The sequence below is a fragment of the Syzygium oleosum genome, unplaced genomic scaffold (assembly GCF_021117445.2).
Source record: "Syzygium oleosum isolate NSW1041296 unplaced genomic scaffold, Sole_v2.1 Sole_v2.20, whole genome shotgun sequence".
Taxonomy (NCBI): domain Eukaryota; kingdom Viridiplantae; phylum Streptophyta; class Magnoliopsida; order Myrtales; family Myrtaceae; genus Syzygium; species Syzygium oleosum.
This window is the reverse complement of record NW_026607504.1, coordinates 2,631,817-2,644,885: the sequence shown is the minus strand read 5'-3', so window position 1 is coordinate 2,644,885 and position 13,069 is coordinate 2,631,817. Positions and strand designations below refer to the sequence as shown.

Genomic DNA, 13,069 nt, shown 5'->3' with positions numbered 1-13,069 from the left:
TCCCATTCTAGTACCGATCACTCTTAATAATTTCTTCGAAAGAGAACGAGTAAGTTCTAGGAAAATGAATAAATAGCGGATTAGAGGAAAGCTTGGAGTGGGGTGGACGTGCATCCTAAATCTCGATGGAGTGGTTTGCACGTGAGCGGAGCACTTTGGTAACTTGCGCCATGGATTCGACAGCTGACTCCTGTCTTTTGTCTTTTCCATCGATGGCACAAATTTTGTTACCAAACGATAAAGAATTAGGGCTTAATCCCACATTGGCATTACCAAATTACACCTTGTCTTTTAACTTTTGCTTTTGTTGACCAAAAAAAATTGCTTTTCGCATAATTTTTGCCATTTGATTTTTTTTTTCCATCCGAAACTCTCGAGGCTTACGTGACATTCATCCATCGGTACGAAAATTTAAATAATATATCGAATTTCGTTTAAATAAATAAGTCCATTTTAATAAGGAAAAAACAACACATATGGTTTCTGAATTTTAATATAATGTGCAATTTCGTCCTTGAATTTTTTATTTTTTCAATATGACCTCTGGAATTTGATCCATTGCTCAATGCAGTCAATAAATTTTTAAACATTTTCATATAATTTATGGCGTATATTAAATATCTACCAATAGTTCAAAAACGCATTAAACAAATTAAAAGTCTAGGGATGATATTGCACGTTGGGCCAAAATTCAAAGACGACATTGTACAAATTAAAAGTTTATAGATAACATTTCACATCGAATATCGGGAATCATTTGTGTTATTGAAAGTAAACAAGCACTTAATTGTTCATCAACCCTCGAGTCAACTCAACTTTACCTGAATTTTCGTTTTGCACAGTGAAGCGAATGGGGAAAGCAAGTCAAGGTGGATGGGCTTGAATGATTTCCATTGGACGGGTGACCCCTCAAAGCTTGCCAAAGCGCATGCGCGTGTCCCCAAAATTCCTCTTTTAAAAAAATCACCATGATTATAATAATAATAACCACATAATTATCATTTTCTCATAAGCAATTTCTCAATTTATATTTTCTCTTCGAACACATCCGAAAATACCCATGGACCTTTGACTGGCGTAATTATAATTTTAAACGTTTATCAGCCAGTCGATTAAGTCTCTAATACTTAGTCTGCGGACTTTTTCGATTAAGTCCCGAATTTATCTTTAAGCATGGTTTAATTATGAAAAGTTGCACCTTTTTTTTTTTGGTCGAGGAAAAAAAAAAGAGAAAAGTTGCACTTGACTGGCCATATTAAATTCGAGAATCAACTAAAAAATGAGAATATTAGGATTTTAATATTACTAAAACGAAACTGACGGGCCCTACTCGATCGATTTGCAGAGCTGTCATTGCCACTTACCCCCCGTCCCACCTTTTTGATCAAGCCGCTCACCGCCGCCGACTCCCGTCCGGTGGGCCCATCTCAGCCGTCCATCTGCTTTCTTTATTTGAAATGATGCAAAAAGGACGGTGTGATGCGATTTTGGGTAGAAAGAGAGAGATCCCTCTGCGTTCGCAGCGCGTGGGACTAACGACTCGATCCTGGCCGTCCACGTTGCATCTCCACCGGGCCTTTCTTTATTTCAAAGTGGGTCCCACACGTGTGACCTTTACTTGCTTTTTCCAAATTTTCTTTATCTCTTTTTTCTTTTTTCTTTTTTAATTTAAATCCCGATTGCCCATTTAATAACAAAAAAGAAAATCGAGACGTTCCAAATGCACAGGCACATCTCTGTCGGTGATTTTAATTCCTCGTCCCGAAAGTCGGCGATTTATAATTGCTTCACGGTCAATAAATGAACAATGAAGAGCTATCTAGAGTAAAGAAATGAATGAAGAAGAGTATGGGTTTGGCGTATGCTGCTACATTAAGTAAATTTAATCCAATTATTGTATAGACATGGACAAATTGGGACAACATTTTTTACCCGTCACGCTTGAAGTTGAGCTAGGTAGATCTGTCCCATGAAGTCCGCGTAGGCCTATCAACTTTACGATAGAAAAAACGGTTAGAGTTATTTAGCGTATGTTTGGCATAACTTTGTCAATGGATTAATTTTTCAGCCCACAAAGATGTTTTTTGGCTTAAAATCACGAATAAGTTTGGAAGGCTCTTTAGACAAAATTTAAACATTTGACCCCTCCCATATCGTTTGGTATAAGCAGGATGGAAATCGTGTATTTTGTGTTGCGTGGATTTGAAAAGTCAATTTTTTAAAAGGAGACATAACCGAGAAAATATGTTCTCTAGCTAATAGCGTATATTAAAATAACTTGTGTGAACGCACTAATGTGAAGATATGATAGAAATTCTCCATCGCTTAGCCCTAATGTATTTCTTTTGGCCAATTTCAGCACTAATCGAGATGATGGGTAATGAGCAACCTGTGCGTGGAGAAAGGGATTGGAATCTAAGTGGAAATTGCATAGCCCTCTTCAATTTGTTACCATTGCAAAATAGAAATCAACCGGAAGAGATTACGCTCCCGTGCGTGACCCAAAAATGTTGGAAGACTCATTTAGTCACGAGCAAGTTTAGAAGGCTCTTTAGGCGCAACATAAGCACCCGACCCATCCCGTTTTACGTGATTTAAAATGGCGAAAAATGTGTATATATGTTGCGTGAATTTTATTTCTATTGTATCACATGTATAATTAAAACAACAGTCGAGAAAAGTGTTTGCTTTAGTGCTCAACACGTAACACTTGCCTTGCTTCTGTAATTGACACATGATAAGTCGCGTGATGTAATTGTGCTACATGACCCGTGTTTAATCACTTAACACTGGCTTAGGCATCCGTTTTTACTCAACATTTTATCACTTATTAAATTTGATTTTAAAAAATGGATAAAAATGTATATTCAAATGTATTATCTAATGTATTCTACTAAATAAGATATACGATAATACTTAACGCCTTTACCTAAATTCCGACTCGAAGGGTCTACTTTGGGGGCCCCGGGTCACCTTAGGCCTGCCAAGCTTTTTCTGACCTTTTTTACCTTGTGGATCATCTAAACTAGTCTTATTTTCAAGCCTTATTTATTGGCCTACGTGATATCATCATGGCAACAAAGAAATTGATCCGAACTAGTCAATAAGGTGGTCCATGACATTTTTCCAAGGTCAAGATGCGAACTCAATGAATCATGTGTGTGCGAGAGAGAGAGTTTGATGGATGAATTGGGTTGGGGGTTGAGCGAGGCAAGTCTCTGAGAGCACTGGATTTCGAGGGCGAGAGAGGCGAAGGCGAAACATAGACGAAACAGAGCAGGAGCGAGACGGATACGAGACATGGAGGAGGGGGGAGTATCGAGTGAGAGAGACGAACTCGAGAGCAAGGAAGGAATCGTGATCTCGAAATAGAAGTAAAAAAAAAGGATATATCTCGCCCCCGTGATCTCGTTATCGAGAATTATCTCGATCAGCTCATAGAGTCGCCGGGTGAGGAGGGCGAAACTCAACAATGGACACCACGAGGTGTGATCCACAAAGCAAAGAACACATCCTTAGGCAAAATCGCATTCACCCCGTGACAGTGATAACTCGTCTCTCTTTTGTCTCGCCTCTATCTATGGAACTTATCCATCAACTATCATCTCACGAGAGAAAACCCCATTAAGGTCTATCTTATTCCAAGATATACATATCTCTACTTGAGCAGTATATACATATTCACCCTCATATGATTTGGTCAAAAGTGCCGGACAAATTTATCTCTACTGGGATTTATTGATTTGGACCCTAATTTAGTGGATCGCATAAATCAGGACCGATTCATGGACTTGGGCCAGAACCAGGAATAAGCCCTTGCCTTGGATTAAAAAAGAAATGGGAAAATGATACAAATGATCATTGCATTTTGGCCCGATATGTAACGTGATTCATAAACTTTTGATTCGTTCAATGTGGCATTTGAACTTTAACCCAATATGCAGTGTAACTCCTGAAATTTTCAATTTTTCAATGCAGTCCCTGAAGTTTTGATACATATTCGATTTAGTCCATAAACTATACGAAATTTTTTCAAACTTGTCCCTGTTCTTAAATAAATGGAATGTCGATATTGAGCATTTTCATATAGTCCAGGGATTATATTGAATATATTCAAAGTTCGGAGACCATATTGCACATCATGCTAAAATTCAGGGATCACATTGAACAAATCATAAGTTCAGGGGATCACATTACACACCGAGCCAAAATTCAGAGATCATTTGTATTACGGTCTCAAAAGGAATCATGGCCGTTGATGTGCGGGCCCACCAATCGAGCCCTCGTAGATCCGGGCGCGGGGGAAAGGGAATTTGGGCCGGTATAAATCAGGGGAGGGTCACCGTCAGCCATTTCCCACTCCGCATACTGTCTGAGTGAGAGGCGGGAAAAGAGAGAGAGAAACAGAGAGGGAGAGAGGAAGGAGGGAGGGAAGGAAGGAGGGAAGGAGGGAAGGAGATGAAGGAGAGGGGGAAAGGAACGGGGAGATCGGTGGACGAGAGGTACACGCAGTGGAAGTCCCTCGTCCCCGTCCTCTACGACTGGCTCGCCAACCACAACCTCGTCTGGCCTTCCCTCTCCTGTAGGTTGGTTGCTCTTCTCTCTCCCCCTCTCTCTCCTAGGGTTTCCTGCCGTGCTCCTTTTTCAGCTCCTCGCGTTTCGCATTGTCGTCGGCTTCGCTTGTTTAGGAAATGTAGATGGCGCTGTGTTTTGATCCTGAGCTTGCTTGAGTTCCTGCTCGCTTGTTTTGGCTGATGAGAGCAATGGGGTTGGCCTTAAGCTGAGACAGTCTCCTGTTCTCACTTCGCGTGGGGTTCCTGGTTTTACTCATTTTTTTTTATATATGACCTAAGTGTAGACGCATGCGCATTGGTATATTGTGAGATTTTTAACAATGGCGGCGACTGACAACTGCGTCTCGACTCGTCGAGTAGGGGTAGGCTGTATGCATCAGTTTAAGCCGTCGCGCTGGATTCTGTATTTAGTCTTGTTTAAGATCCGAGCGTTTTGTTCTTTTTGTTTTCCCATTGTCTCCTCCCGCGTATTCTTGGGTCCATCCCTTAAAGACAGATATTTTCATTGTTTGGCATTTGGAAGCTGGGAGATATCTAATGTGAATCATCGCGGCACTGAATTGAGCCCCGCATATAATCTATCAGTACGTGAATTTTAGTAGCTACATCAAAGGATTCGTGAGGATCGAGAGAAAAATGTGAAGCGGGACTTTGGGAAGTGCGATTGCTGGGTCATAATTTTGAAATCTTATTAGTTTTCACCCGTAGCAACCTTTTCAATGGTGCCGACTGCTTAATACTAGCTATTATGGGCCTCAGAATTTCTGGTTGGTCGTTGGAGCTTGTAATTTTTCTCTCTTGTTGTCTTCCAGTCTTTTCAATGCTGCATATTGGTCATAAAGTAAACTGCCTCGGCTGTTTACTGTTCAAATCTCATCTCTAGAAGCTATCCTCATGATAAAGTGGTTATGCTCATCTTTGTATGGATAACAGTGTTTTGTCACATCACGTCTTTTTGTTCTGTCTTCGCATGTTATTGTCACGATTAAGTTTGATGTGGATGTGCTGCTCACACACCATTGCTTTTCTGGGGTTTATGACTTGTTTTATGGTAGAACTCATTTATTTGTTTGCCTATTTGGGCTGTTTTGATTGTTTAATTCCAACAGATGGGGTCCACAGCTTGAGCAAGCTACGTACAAAAATCGACAGCGTCTTTACCTATCTGAACAGGCAAGATTCTTCTTTGGATCGAAGGAAACAGCAGAATTTCTGAAAGGGTCAATGTTTTTAACTTGATTTATAAGTGGAAAGAAGTGGTCTTTTATTGTCTCGTGGCATAATTGCATGATGCTTTAGTTTCAAGAAATTTAATTTGTGAATCTTTGTACTACCATCTAGATTGAGGGCCTATTTCCACTGGTTCATAATTGTACAACTTCATCCATCTCTTTCTTTTATTATCGATTGTGCTTTGTTTGAGCTTTTACTCTTTATTTTCCGTGTTGTTTATAATATGCGTTGTCCTTTGAATTCTAGATAGTCCAATACCGATGATATAGATATGCATTGCTTTGAGCATAGATTCTAATGCCTCACCTTATTCTACACAGACAGATGGCAGTGTTCCCAATACACTTGTTATTGCAAATGTCGAGGTTGTCAAACCAAGAGTTGCAGCTGCAGAGCATATTTCTCAGGTACTTGTTCATTGGGTTTTAGTGTCTCTTACCTTTAACATTTACAAAATTTATTCTGTCCGCATTATATGTATGGTCATTCCCTTTCGGGAAGTCATATTATTAATGGACTTGTAGAGCTGATGGTTTAGTTTGACAGTTTAATGAAGAAGCTCGCTCTCCCTTTGTCAAGAAGTTCAAAACTATTATACATCCTGGCGAGGTAACTTATCATCTTTCCTTATGCTGTTATAATTTAGGCGGCATTTGTTTGCTGATAAAATGCAATTGTCGATCTCAAATTTTTATTTTTTCCCCTTTCCCGATGGGGGTAATTGGCTATCATGATATCTAGTCAAAACTAGGCACCTTTTTCTTTGTTGTAATGTTAATGCGGAAACTGACCTAGGATTTTGCAAGTTAAATCAACGCAAAATCACCAGAGAAATAAATGAGGAATGATAAGGGACACCGGAGATTTATATGGTTCGGTCCGAGTGTCGGTACCTACTCCACGGGGAGAGTCAGTAGCAAATAATCCACTATAATCGAAGAATCAAAGTTACTATTGCTCAACCTCGGGTGTTTCTCACACTTAGATTAAGCCCAAACCGAAAGTGTTTGATGTGAAACTCACGGCACAAATCCTCCGTGTGTCCAGAGCTCCCTTATGTATGGCCCAAAAAAACGCTCCACTGTGTGACTCAAGAAAGGACTTCGATATGTGGCCGAATTAAGAGTCTCCAGTGCAGAAAATCTTGGGTATATATTGACCCATCACTGAAGTTCTCTTTCCTTATGTGGCTTGAACAAAGACGTCCACTATACATCTTCTTTAAGAAGTCAAATCTTGCTTTCAAACTTGGAGATTTTATCTCCAGCAAATAACAAACCCTTAATATGTATAATAGGAAAGTTTTACCGCCCATTAATATTATCCAAATTTGATTATGTTTAAAGGACTCACCTGATTTTGAACAAATCAAAATCCTCCAAACGGATGGGGTTTCATACATGGCTCAAACTCAAGACATAATTTAACATTCTTAAGGGACTTCATTTCCTTCTTCATGACAAGCTTTGAACTGTTGTAGCACCGCATAATCTCCACACACGTGTTGATTGGTGAGGAATTTGGACTTTACCATCCGTAATTGCTCAAGTAACTGGTAGCTTACAGGCTATCCTGTTCAGTAAGTGGCCAAGAGATGCATACTGCCTGAGGGGTTTATTAAGTTCGGCATTCAATTGCCCAAAAAACTTTTGCTTCTTTTTAGACTAGAAAGGGAAGTTTTTTCAACTCTGTAGTCCCTTTTTTTCAAAAGAACAACCGCACTTTGGCATTTTCTGTTTTCACTATAAATATGGCTTTCTGCGGTATGTTTTTATCTTTTATAGTGAAGACATGCCATGGAATATGGGCTCCATTTTTATTATTATCCTGTTGAGAATTAATCTGAAAGTGGTCTATTTGCTATTTCTCCTTACTCTGGACAGGATGCTGGGTGCATTGTTAAGCTATAGAAAGTTGGTTTGCTACTTCTTGTCTAAAAAACATTGTATCAACGTTTCTTAAGAAATCCGGCCAAGCGACAGTTTCAATATTCCGCTTCATCTTTCATGATTGACTGGTCTTAACCTGGTTTGTCTAGTGTGCACTGGACTAGCCTTGACAAATCTTTCCTCGCTCAGTGAATTTTGTTGCTTCACTGCTTCTGATGAGTGATGTAAATCTTGTGGGCTATTGAAATGCAGGTAAACAGGATCAGGGAGCTGCCCCAAAACAGTAAGATAGTAGCAACTCACACCGACAGCCCTGATGTAAGCAGTACTTTTTGTGTATTATCATTTGATGAGGAGTTTTTAATCTTCTCCTATCTCTCGTGGTTTTAATATCAACCTAGTTAATGACCAAATGTTTTTCTCTGTTAATGCAGGTTCTCATCTGGGATGTTGAGGCCCAGCCTAATCGCCATGCTGTTTTAGGTGCTACAAGTTCACGTCCAGATCTGGTGTGTTGAATAGAAACAAACTTGTGGAACATGGCCAGTGAATAACAGTGTTGATCATAATTATTTGGAATTGTTTTCTTGTCAATCCATTGGTATATTGTCTCAGGAAATTGTTTGTTTCCTATTAATTAATCTAAGACCAGTGACAATTTGTTCTGCAGATACTCACCGGGCATAAAGATAATGCTGAGTTTGCTCTTGCAATGTCCCCAACTGAACCGTTCGTTCTTTCTGGAGGTTAGTAGTTGTGATTGACAAATTCCTTTTTCCTTTCAGCTTTATGATGTCTCAATATGTCCCCAACTGAACAAATCATTCTTTCTCTAGCTCTAGCTATGTTTCTTGGTGAACCCTTGATTATTTTTCTGGCTGTGTATACCTTGCAGCAGGTTCAATTATTTTGAGTGTGAAGATATAACATGTCTTAGTACAATGGTACCATGTCAGGGTTAAACAGACTCAATTTGTTTGTTCCTCATGGAATGAAGAATAATAATCAGATTGTCAGACTGGTGATGTTAGACAATGATGCCAGAACTAGCTAGAGATACGAGCTTCAATGTTATTGATTCACTTAGAGCTGAAAAATGACCACATGCGCAATTTATGGGGCTCATTTGTTTATCTCTAAGTTGTAATGACAGATTGCTCCATATGTAGCCGAGTTAAGTAGCTTCTTGGGCTATGGAGATGGGGCTTTCACATTGTATTAAGATATATGTAGATTCTAGATTGCAAGTGATTCACTCGAGTGTGACTGATGTGCATTGTCAGTGAATAAATAAGCTGAAATTTCACTGGGCATTGTACTGTCTTGAAGGTGGCCCGTCAGTTATAAGTGGACGAAAGTTTGTCAAAAAATCGATTCCTCTATTTGACCATCATTCACTGTTAGTTTGAGTTGATTCATTAGGGGCGCATCTCTCTTTCAACAATAAATTGAGCCATGATGCATATTCCACCATAACCAATTATGCTGTGTCGCTCTGGAATCGTTGATGGTTGTTCTCCTTAGAGGTTTTGAATTTCTTATAAGGTCTCTCTTGTTGGTTTTGTGGCAGGTAAAGACAGATATGTAGTTTTATGGAGCATTCAAGATCATATCTCCACTTTGGCTGCAGATCCTGGGTCTGCAAAGTCTCCTGGGTCTGCTGGCACCAACAATAAGCAGTCTTCTAAGGCTGCTGGTGGCAATGATAAGCCTGTGGACAGCCCTTCAATTGAACCTCGTGGAGTCTACCTGGGGCATGGGGACACTGTTGAGGATGTGACTTTCTGCCCATCGAGGTAATTCACTATAAAGTCAGACGTCGTTCATTGAATGCAATATGATTCACGTACACTTTCGTCAGTAATATAGGTGCTTTCCCATCAGTATTATCAATACTTACGTCTTAAGAAGGCAGCGATGAAAGAGAATTGCAAATTTTGGTCATTTATAACTGGCAGTTCACGCTTGAATCTTTATTATGTTTTCTGCATTTGTTGCAGTGCACAGGAGTTCTGTAGTGTGGGGGATGATTCTTGTCTCATACTATGGGATGCAAGAACTGGCTCTTCTCCAGCTATCAAGGTTAGGGTTGTAAGCAAGTCAAACTACCTGTAGCTACTTGAGCTCAACTAGCAGATTACTCGAGTCCAGCGTTCTTCCTAATTATTTATTGATACCTAAATGTTGATTCCTTTGAAGTCTTTGGTTTTGATTATGGTTTGCATTACTTTACTCAGTGGACTTATGGTTGTCTAATTCACAGGTTGAGAAAGCTCATCATGCCGATCTTCATTGTGTTGATTGGAATCCTCATGATGTAAACCTGATTCTAACCGGGTACTGGAATTATGCAGAATTTTTGCAATAATTTATTACGAATTGTTTCTACAGAAGCTCATATCCTGCTAGCCGTTTGACCTTAAGTCTAGTTTTTATTGAACCTTGGCTATTGGTTCTTCCCTCTCCCCCCCTCTTCAGGTCAGCTGATAATACAGTTCGCATGTTTGACCGACGAAACCTCACTTCTGGGGGAGTTGGATCGCCCGTCCATACTTTTGAGGGTCACAATGCTGCCGTGCTCTGTGTACAGGTCTGCTGCTGGCTTCCATAATCTCTAACATAGAAAAGTCACTTCAAAAATCATTGGTTTCTTAATTTTGGAACAGGATCTCCTCACCTTTCTTTTCAAGTTTAGAGAAAAATCATCATGACTTAGACTATTTATTTGTTTCCAGTGGTCTCCTGACAAGTCATCTGTCTTTGGAAGTTCCGCTGAGGATGGCATTTTAAATATCTGGGATCATGAAAAGGTGAGAAGCTGTTGAGTATCCTGAATGATAGTGCATCTCTCTTGTCTCTCTGTAATATTTTTGTTTTATAGGAGTATTATGGTAACAGAAGGCAGAATGATACTTCTGCTTTCCCTTTCTGGCATTATGGCGGTAGCTCTCTACAGTTGGTTCTGTCTACAATTAATCTTATATCTTTCTAACTTCTAGGTTGTAAATGGGAGGCACCTCTTGGTGCTCTTTAATATTCAATAATTTATCTAAAGAAAAAAAGAAAACAGAAAGGGGAGTTTATCCGGGAAATGAGTCGCTGACCTAGGTATTTGTGATATCCTCCTTAAGAGCACTATTTGCATCCACATTCATCTGAAAATGGATAATAGGATTAACTTACATCAGTTACTTTCACTAACTGTATGCAAGAGCAGGTTGGTAACTTGGTATGACCAATTGTATTCTACCTTCTAAAACTTTGGTGTATGACATGTGTATATTTGGCACATCAAACAGAGTATAGCAGCTACAATATTGTTACATTTACCTTAATCTTTTTATAAGGTGCTATTCAGATAACTTCACCTGGTCCTTTTGATCGTTCTTCATACGATAAGTTTAGTGAGAACTTTTCTTAGCAGTTGTTAGTCTGCTACTTTTAGTACTTATTCATTGAGATAAGATAGTTTACAGGGAAGAGATATGGTACTGGATAGAATGCAATGGTAAAAAAGAGATTTAGTGTTTTCATCACACAGCGAAACCTTAATGCTGAAGTTATCTGCTGTTTTCATGAATTGACGTTATTAGCAATACTTACTTCCTACATATTTCTTGTGTTATTTGTCGATAAATCTTTTGTGGTTTTCCAGATAGGTAAAAAGCTAGAGACTGTGGGTTCAAAAGTACCTAATTCTCCTCCTGGGTTATTCTTCCGTCATGCTGGGCACAGGTTCCAAATTTGCTTACTTCTCTTAGGTTGATCAATAGTTCTTCCAACTTTGACCTTTAATTGATGTTCTCATTGTTTATAGGGACAAGGTTGTTGACTTCCATTGGAATTCTTCCGATCCCTGGACAATTGTTAGTGTTTCTGATGATGGTGAAAGTACTGGTGGAGGTGGTACACTGCAGGTAGTTTTACTTTCACACCTTTCACATTTATGCAAACCATTGGTTTTATTTCGACCAAAAAAAAAAAAATACCATCGGTTTTACCCTTAAATGCATGTTGGCAGCTTCATTCATATTTCGCCATCACGACTTCATGATACACTCTTGTGCTTGTGGTGGTTGGAAATTTGTTCTGAAATAAGGGTATATTTTGTTGACTTTTATGCTGACAGCTAGCATTGATTTAGCCTTTCTATTTGGATATATGCTCTGCATTACCAATAAGTTATCTCGAACTATTGTATATTTGATTGGGTCCAAATTGTTTACTGCAGATATGGCGGATGATCGATTTGATCTACAGACCCGAGGAAGAAGTTCTGGCTGAGCTGGATAAATTCAAGTCTCACATTCTCTCTTGCACCTCTTGAACTACTCGTAGAAAGAAGAAAGATCTGCAAGGGTGATGACTAACTCGAAGTGGGAAGCAAGTTAATCGTGTTCGATTGTTTTGTGTAAAAAGGAGCTCATCATCCTCAAGTTTCATCCTTTTTATGATGCTAGGGATTGTTTTGTGCATTTGCTTGAGGTTTAGTTTTTGTTTCGGTGTGGACATGGAGTCTGACAAACATGTTCTCCAGCATTGCTTCAGGCCATGGCTGAGGCACGTTTTGGTTGCTTCATTAGATTATCAAGAGATTGCTTGATACTTAATCAGTGCATCTGTTTTGTTTGCTGATGTTTTGGACAGTGAAAACTAGATCAGTTAGTTGATAAGCTTAGAAACTACAATAGGTGCAACCTTCTGTGGTGGAAATGGCCTGGGTTACTTCCATTTGGCCGACTTGGATGATTAGATTCGACCCGTACCACACACACTCTCTTTTATATAGACAGAGCTGGGAACTGAGGTGTTGGAGGCATGGTTAATGATCGTTTTGGCCTTTAATCCCGAGAACTCTGGTGTTTATGTGCAATTTCATGTGCCGCAGCTAAGGATGATTTTGGATGGTGTTCTCTTGGAGATCAGGTTTTGCATAGATTCCATTAGTATGGATTGGAATCTTCTGGTTGGTATTTTCCGAAGTTGTACATAGAAAGTGAATCCTTAGGGCTCAAGTAATGAACCAGGCATCTCTTCGCGCATATGAAATGAATAAATATTGCTAAAGCAAGAGAGGACAACAAAGCACTGATGATTAAAAAAGAAGGGGTTAACGCCGCTAACCTAATCCAGCAATAGCAGAATCGGGCACTAATTATTTTGAACATCTGCGAAGTAGTTGTATTGGTTTTTTGATCTTTAAAGCACTAAGTAGTCGGCCTTACAATATCAGTTGTGCCCATGACAATCACATGACATCCATGAATGGCCAAAAGGCCTTCAGCTTTGACCACAAAACACTAACATCAGACAGAGCCATGAAGGCATTGTCGGTGTGCAACATCTTTTTGGTCCCAACAATTGATAAAGAGT

At 39.5% G+C, this 13,069-nt stretch overlaps 1 protein-coding gene across 1 annotated transcript; it reads left to right on the top strand.

Annotated features, from left to right (window-relative positions):
- Positions 1–4,402: 4,402 nt before the first annotated feature.
- On the top strand, positions 4,403–12,569 carry LOC115694050 (WD-40 repeat-containing protein MSI4-like). Its single transcript, XM_030621182.2, has 15 exons — positions 4,403–4,586; positions 5,684–5,747; positions 6,128–6,214; positions 6,354–6,416; positions 7,949–8,014; positions 8,131–8,205; positions 8,367–8,442; positions 9,267–9,492; positions 9,697–9,778; positions 9,960–10,033; positions 10,175–10,286; positions 10,432–10,506; positions 11,352–11,431; positions 11,514–11,613; positions 11,928–12,569. The coding sequence occupies exons 1-15, from the start codon at positions 4,459–4,461 to the stop codon at positions 12,021–12,023; spliced, it is 1,404 nt and encodes a 467-aa protein (XP_030477042.1). The 5' UTR covers positions 4,403–4,458; the 3' UTR covers positions 12,024–12,569.
- Positions 12,570–13,069: the final 500 nt, after the last annotated feature.

Coding starts and splice junctions, on each gene's coding strand:
- LOC115694050 (XM_030621182.2), top strand. CDS start 4,459: ATGAAGGAGAGGGGGAAAGGAACGGGGAGATCGGTGGACGAGAGGTAC. Junction 8,443..9,266: donor ACCGTTCGTTCTTTCTGGAG/GTTAGTAGTTGT, acceptor GTTTTGTGGCAG/GTAAAGACAGATATGTAGTT. Junction 10,287..10,431: donor CTGCCGTGCTCTGTGTACAG/GTCTGCTGCTGG, acceptor ATTTGTTTCCAG/TGGTCTCCTGACAAGTCATC.